A 7,733-nucleotide genomic window follows, 5' to 3' on the forward strand; every position below is an offset into this window, starting at 1 on the left:
TAGAAGCGAAATATAACTAAATACATACTTAGTTTCGGCCTAACCGCATTTACGTACTCTTTTTAGATTATTTCTGACTTCCAAAAATTTCAAAACTGCCGAGATTTGAACCTCGAACGCTTTCGAAAGCACGATTTTCTTCGCGTACGAAGTGTGATTGAGGAGTGTCCGGTACATTGGCAGGTTAGTTTTAAAGACACCAAGCAGAGAGATTTTGTCGGGAAAAATGCAAAAGTCAGAGAGTAATTGAAAGAAAGCATCATGGGAAGCTCGTACGACGCGAGGGGACAATAGCAAATCTGAATTATTCTGTAAATGCGCGATCCTATGGTGCTGAATCTGACCGGACGTATTCTGGTGAGTAATGGAAAGATGCTTTTATTGTAGTTTTTTGAACGCTTCAGAAAAGGCGATCACACTGGTGTTGGATACAGTTGTCATAGCTCAACGTCCGATTTGGATGGATTTATTCTCCGCAAAAGTATAGTTTGAACGGCAAACTCGTTGTGAGCTGTGAACTTTACTCGAAACTTTAAAACCAATCGAAAGTCTCAACAGCAAGAGACAACCAATTCTGCTAGAATGGCCGAATTATCTTCAATGGTAGTGGGTTGGGTGACTTTCTCCATCGTTTCATTGGTACGGACATACACAGTCGTTTCCCCAAAATATTGAAACGTGATTTGCGTTTTTGAAATAACTGACTTTACGTGAATAGATCACAGTGTTGTTTTCAGTAATCTTTACTCGTTTATATGAAGACAAGCATGAATCTGAACCGCTTGGCAAGTCTCCGTGGTTCCTGTCATTGTCCATCACATTTTGACATTTGACGCATTTCTAGTGACGGTAACAAACGTTCTTTCTCTCACGGTGGCCATCTTAACCATCACACTGGTGCCGGTGGATATATATCTGGTCTCGTCGACCATGGATTTGAGCACGGGTCTCAAATTCGATTGGGCAACACCTGAAACTATAGCCAGTATGGTTTCTGGAATCAGGTCGGCCTATTTCGGTGTGTCTTGATATCCATGGTCATGTGAATTCGAAATATGAGGCAGTTCTTGATTCGTTTCATATAGTGTTTTACGGATTGGTTGCTCTGTTGGCCTTTGTCCTTTTGCCATTTGCATACTTTTACTATGAGGAATGGGAAGAGGAAGACAGTACTTTCGCAAAGGTGTTGTTGAGCTTCTATCGGAATACTCAGAAGTATCGCTCACGTTCAAACTTTGGTAGAGAGGACTTGGAGCCCTTAAATACACTTCATTCACCATCGTCCTGTTTTTCGTCTTGCTGATGACCGGACTATTGCTAAAGTCACGTACAACTGACGAGCGGACAGATATTGATTGGTTTAAGAAACTGCTGACTGCATCAGGTAATACATCCCTTCGAAACCGTATCATCATCGGATAAAACCATCGCTGACACACAAACAATTTATACAGGTGCTGAAAAGGCACTGATGTTCGTCATGGCTGCTCTAATCCTTCTCGGTATGCTGATTTACATATCCTACACTGCCTATGGTTTGGCCGCTCTCCCATTCAGCTATCTCAAAGGAACTCAAACCGCCGATACACAAAAGGGCAACATTGAAGGCCGATTGAGTGAAATACGGGAACAGATCCGTGCCATCAATGGTCGATACATCAATACCAATCGTAAAATTACTAAGAGAGACACCAAGTTACTGTCCGACCTGAATTTGCAAGAGAGACAATTGACTCGACGTATCAGGAGGGTTGAGACTGAGTCGCAGACTTTCTGGTATCGATTTGCATCATTCTTTAGACCATTGGAGGTATGTGTCATGAGATGCTTTGGATTTTTGTCTTGGTTGGGGGGGGGGGGGGGGGAAGCAGCTCCTTAAAACATATGACATTCATGATTTGTGACTGTCAATCCTGAGATAACTAACACTTCATACTGTTAAACTGTTAAGGTTATCATTGGAATCGTCTTGCTCTTGTTGACTGGGCTACTTATGGTATCGCTACTACTTGCTAGTATCGACAAGGTTGCCAACAGCATTTGTGGCTCTGACTGTGGATTTGTGCTCAAGAACCCTCAAATATACAATCCACTCAACGGAATCTTGGTTGCTACATCACCGGTAAAAGTCATTAGTTGCTCGCGTTTGGTTTACAGACTCATATCGAGAGCAACTCTACGCCTCTCCTAGGTTTCCTTAATTTCTGACCAACATTTCAAACTCTATAGTACTTTCCAGTTGATTATATTCTTTTTATCGCTGTCATGTCATACTTCCTCTTCTCGACACTTTTTGGAGTTATGAAGATCGGTATCCGAATGCTCTGGGTCCATCTGTATGATATAAAGCTAGGAGAAACGGCTCCACAGGGACTTCTATTGACTACATTACTCTTGATGTTGAGTGTCTTGCCATTGAACTACTTCACTCTGGTAGTTGCTCCTGGATACGCAAGCTTTGGATCACAAAAGTTTGTGAGTGCATGGTTATAATAATCCTGTTTTGAGCTTTCAGGACCAACTCCCCATTGTCTCTCACTAGTGTAATGCAACAATCACATGTCTAAACAACCCCGAACTGATTGTCCCATGCTCCATCGACTCCCCATCTGAACTATGCACTCCCACCGTCGTATCTACTCTACTGGGTCTCATCACATACTCAAATCCCTTCTTTGGAACCGTCTACTACATCGCGCAATGGGTCTTTTTAGTGATGGTTGTATTCTCGTTCTTTATTGCAGGATTTAGATCAGCGCCACCACCAGCTAGATTAAACGCTGAAGATGACGATGATACATTGTCTCCTACTGATGAGAGGAGACCATTGATTGATGATGAAGAACGAAGACCTTACAGTGCAGTAGCTAGAGCAGGTGCAAATGGTGGTACTAGTCACGCATCTACTGGTGGATACAGAGGGTAAACAGTAGGGTTGTAATTCAAAGCACTGTAAAGTGTAAAGATTCTCACGTTTTTGTAAAGTTTTTAAACAAGTTGTATCTTTTCATATCGGTCAACGGTCGAACATGTGTTGTGCGTATTTTCGACGGGGATACAGTAAACGTCGATCAATACCCGTGCTAAACGCACGCGTTCTTAACATCTTGCAGCCAGTGTTGTCCAAACCCAAAACTTGGAAGGTTCCTTACCAATGGCCAGATCCCTTGCAAACTTGGAGCGGAGGACATTCATAACAGCCCTTGCCAATACTAAAACTGCTCGCCAAGAGCATGATTTGGTTCTCGCTGAGCTTGATTCCACTCGAATCAAACTGAATTCACGAGACTTACAGCCAGTTTAGTACTTTGACTTGACCTGCCATGAAGCCTTGGCAGATCCAACTAGTAATGTTTTTTTCTGTATGATAGCACGATATTGCTGACTGTCTAGTCAAATGCATGCACTATGCTCTGATCTGGAAGATGGACATCAGCTTTTGCAAAATCGCTGCGATTAATTTGACGCAGTTGCAATCTGCTACGGTTTATGAGAAGAGGATTGGTGTGTTAAAATCATTTAGATCTTGGATGTCGTTTGATGCGTGTCCTCTTTAGGGTATTTGAGTGCTTGCTTGTTTTTGTCGGAAGGTGATGAGCTAGTCTTGCTGCTCGTGAATGGACTGCAAAGGGTAATGACGTTGAAGTATCTTGGAGGATATTCAATAAGCATCTTGGAGGATATTTAATGTATCGTCTTCTCATTTTTCTTGTTTTCAACTCACTCAGGATTTGACAAGCACATCATACTTGGATGTCATTCTCGCTCTCACAGCAATAACAAATCTCGCAAACCAGGATATTGCATCGTCTCTCTTCCCACATTTAGAATCATGTCTTGTACATGAACACGATCTGGTGCGACGAAAAGCGGTATTGGCAATGTCGAAACTATATGATGTGGCACCTGATATTGTGATGGCTGCATTCCCACAGTTTAAGAGACTGCTGGCTGATCCTGATCCAGCTGTCATGTGTGCTTCGCTGGTGCTGTTGAGGGATGTTGCACGTGTAAGTTTGAAATATTATGTGCAAAAGGAACAGAAGAAAGATCTACTAGTAACAATCGATGGTGTAGGATCAACCGCTGAAATGTCGGCCACTGACAACAGCCTTTATACACATCATATTACAAATACGTGATGGGAGGCTGCCGCATGGATTTGACTATCATGGGATGTCGGCGCCATGGGCTCTTAGTCAGTGTGTTGAGATTTTGGGGTCGTTGGGACAAGTTGATATCAAGTGAGAGATCATTCGACCAACTCATTCCTCATTCCTTGGCTGATTCGTTTTTAAAATAGGACTAGTGATAAGATACGGCCTGTGCTGCTTGATCTACTCAAACAAGTACAGAGTGGAGATGATGCCGCATTTGGTATACCACACGTTTACTGAGATTTTTCTTGGCTTGCTTCTGATACGCTTACTTCCTCGCCAGGAATCATTCTGTCATGTATTCAAGCCCTGTCAAAACTATCTACTTCGACCGAACCATCAGCTGAACAGATACTATACACGTCCATTCTGAAAAGATGTCTTTCCACATCACAGAATGCTAATTTAATGTACCTGGGCATTGAAATACTGCAGGCCATACGTTCAACGCATGCTGAAGTGATATCCGCATTTCGAAATGACATAATGGTGTGTCTGGAACATGTGGATGACACGTTACGCTCCAGGGTAACGGCTATTCATCAACATTGCCTCTTTGTTTCGGCTCGAACTTTACTCGGTGTTTTCTTTAGACTCTGGACCTCGTATATTCCCTCACAACACCAGCCTCTTCAGACGAAACTATAAAATTGATTGTGAAAGCACTACCGCAATCAGATACACATCGACAGATTAACTTGCTCGACAAGTTACAACATTTAATATCAACGCAACTGCCGATGTCACAACTTACTATGCTTCTGGATGTCATCATGGCCTTAGACGATGATCGTGCTCGACCAAGACTAACTGGGCCTATTTCGCGGTTGTTGATTGATGATCAGGATGGTGATGTAAAGGAGGTGGCTGTTGGTACTTGTTACAGGGTTTTGGGTGATGCGAATGGAGAGGTGGCAAGGAATCTTGGGAGGTTGTTTGTTTGGGTGAGTACCATTTGCAGGGATGGTAAAATTTCCTTTACTGATTTCAACATATAGATTATTGGGGAATATTCTCAAGCCTCGAGCTTGTCACATCATGAGTTGACTCAAGTGCTAGCTGGTATATTACGAGACAGTCATGGTATGTATATAAAGGCAAAAAGTAAATACGAACTTTTTCTCTGTGAGTATGAGTTTACCGCTCAGACTTACATTCCAGTTGCTTAGATCATGAGCTGGCAGCACAAACCATCGAAAGCATTAAAAAGATAGTCGTTCGATCGCAAGAATGCTCATCACAAGTCATGAATGCTGTTTCGAGTATGAGGACGTCAAAATATCTCGATGTTCAGCAGGTATCTATTTCCCTTACTTATTTTTTTCTAATGTCTGAACGTGTCCTCGACTTAGAAATTAGTTGAATTTGCTGAATCAACGCGTAATTTGAAGATTATTGATGATGCATTGACGAGTGAATTGGTACGTGTTTGGTGCTAAGCGAAAAAACAAGTCCCAAGTCAACGGTCAACCTAACTACGTAGCTGGTATCAACTGTCCCCTCTCCTGAATCCCCATTTTCTGCTATTGATGGAAAATCACCTGTTTCAAGAGCAAAGCCTGCTTTCTCTATTGTTGGCAAGGTATGCTACACTAACGACCAAAAACAGCCACTCGAAATTTCGATCACGCTCATCGTTGAACCGTATAGAGCTCTCCGACTACATCTTTAACTACACCTGGACGGAATAACACCAGTCCAACAACACCAAAGAATTCAAAACTATCGTTAGCATTGTTTGGTGATAGTTCTCAGCCATCAGTGTTGAGTCAGAGCTTGTTGGTTGATGTGTCGTTGAAAGGTGGGCACTAAGCGTTCAGGCATCCCTACTGCTTATGTCAACAATTTTTTTCATCCCACCAATCACTCGATGTAGGTGATTTGGACGTACCTCTAATACCATCACAGACTCCCGTACGAAGACAAGCTGATCCAATGGCAAACCCTGCTTCGCCACAGTCGCTTGTGGATGTTGATCTTTGATGTTGGTTACTGAAGGACACTTTTATCGTACGGTTGTACATAGCATTTTTGGAGGTTATTAAATTTGGGATTTTGCATTGGAGTTTTTCGGGTTCTTTCAATTCATTTTACAAACTGTGTCGTTGGTCTGACGCTTCACAGCTCTCGAAGCTGCGCGATTGATTGCAGTACTGAAGTAACATATGTCTCTATTACGGTACTTGGACGAATGGTGCTTTTATTGGAAAGCGATGTTCTTGTATTGTTGCCAGTGAATGGATTGCAAAGGTAAGATGGAATTGTTACCGATTTGAAGTCTTACTACTACATAATCTCTCCAATATGTTTTTGTTCCATTCCAAACAGGATTCGACAAGCCTGCTATACTCGTATCGCCACTCTGGCCTTCATAGTAATATCGAACGTTGCAAACCAAGACGTGGCATCGTGTTTACCCTACGTCGTTTCATATTTCTTACACTAACGTGGTCCCGTGGGACGACAAGCTGTACTGGCAATGTCGAAACGGTAGGATACTGTATTGGCTGGATTCTCACAGTTTAAGAAGACTATTGCGGATTCTGGTCAGGCTGTTAGGTGTTCGTCGCCGGGGACTTGGCATTATATGAACCAGAATCAAATCCTACTGCTTAAGGTGTCTGTTGAAGGTAGTGTTTCCGACTTATAGGCATACATCTTGTATTGAGGCAGGTGTCTTGGTTTTGTCCAGGTTTTAAATCAAGGAGAGTTCGACAATTCTCTACCACCATATCAGACTCCGGTGTCAACACAAGTTGATCCAATGGAAAACCCGTGCAGCCACTATGGTTGGTTTTTGAGGAGGTCTTGGACGGCTTTAGCCTCACGGAATCCTTTGCATTACGCGTGTATTAAAGAGTCATGTTCAATAGCATTAGCAGCATTTATTTCAATTCATTTTCAAGGAATACTACTATTTCGTTTTGCGCTTTGTGCTCTAACAGCGACCTTTTACAACTTAAACTGCAGCAACCTTTTACAACTTGGAGTATGGCACCGCACGATTTTCCTTGACCCAGACCTTCTCTGCTTCAGTTCCTGGTAATGGTGGGACCTTTCAAAAATGTAAAAGCATGAGTGAGTCATTTCACCAACCTCAATATCAAACAATCAGGAAGAAAACAACGACACTCACCAACCCATTCTCTCTCCACAATTCACGATCAACCTCCGTAACATGAGTCTCCCAGTCATAACCTCGATCTTGTGTGTATGGCTTCAACGCAACATCCAAATACTCCATTGATTTGCGCTTCCTTTCTGAGTCACCATTGAATGCACGAGCCAAGTGCTGGGTATGTACTCGAATGAATTTGTTGGTTTGTCGGCCACCGACGTAAAAGCTTGAGCTTGGGACTGCGTGAAAGAGGACGACGACGTAGAATGGTGGCAGTCCAATACTATAATGATGTGGCAAGATTCAGTTAGAGGAACATTACGAATTTGTGAAATACCTCGAGTCATCAACTATTGACAAGCATACCTGGTGTACATCTTTGTGATTCGTTCAGCTATTTCAATCTTGTCCTTGTCAGAGTATGCGTCCACTGGGTGGTAGATTTGATGTAGAGGCAT

At 42.6% G+C, this 7,733-nt stretch overlaps 3 protein-coding genes across 3 annotated transcripts; 2 read left to right on the forward strand and 1 right to left on the reverse strand.

Moving 5' to 3' along the window:
* Positions 1–930: 930 nt before the first annotated feature.
* On the forward strand, positions 931–2,926 carry SmJEL517_g06197 (uncharacterized protein; the record flags this gene model as incomplete). Its single annotated transcript, XM_031172123.1, has 7 exons — positions 931–1,018; positions 1,086–1,183; positions 1,243–1,384; positions 1,455–1,810; positions 1,952–2,122; positions 2,230–2,475; positions 2,543–2,926. The coding sequence occupies 7 exons, from the start codon at positions 931–933 to the stop codon at positions 2,924–2,926; spliced, it is 1,485 nt and encodes a 494-aa protein (XP_031021902.1).
* A 499-nt stretch (positions 2,927–3,425) lies between these two features.
* Positions 3,426–6,140, forward strand: SmJEL517_g06198 (uncharacterized protein; the record flags this gene model as incomplete). Its single annotated transcript, XM_031172124.1, has 13 exons — positions 3,426–3,504; positions 3,558–3,631; positions 3,729–4,010; positions 4,078–4,244; positions 4,304–4,377; positions 4,441–4,685; positions 4,751–5,101; positions 5,156–5,240; positions 5,327–5,454; positions 5,510–5,578; positions 5,641–5,739; positions 5,808–5,958; positions 6,034–6,140. The coding sequence occupies 13 exons, from the start codon at positions 3,426–3,428 to the stop codon at positions 6,138–6,140; spliced, it is 1,911 nt and encodes a 636-aa protein (XP_031021901.1).
* A 994-nt stretch (positions 6,141–7,134) lies between these two features.
* Positions 7,135–7,733, reverse strand: SmJEL517_g06199 (uncharacterized protein; the record flags this gene model as incomplete). The annotated part of the gene is made up of 3 exons (XM_031172125.1): positions 7,135–7,212; positions 7,294–7,558; positions 7,642–7,733. 3 exons carry the CDS (start codon positions 7,731–7,733, stop codon positions 7,135–7,137), a joined length of 435 nt encoding a protein of 144 aa, XP_031021900.1.

Source organism: Synchytrium microbalum (genome assembly GCF_006535985.1).
Source record: "Synchytrium microbalum strain JEL517 chromosome Unknown SmJEL517_scf0089, whole genome shotgun sequence".
Lineage (NCBI taxonomy): Eukaryota > Fungi > Chytridiomycota > Chytridiomycetes > Synchytriales > Synchytriaceae > Synchytrium > Synchytrium microbalum.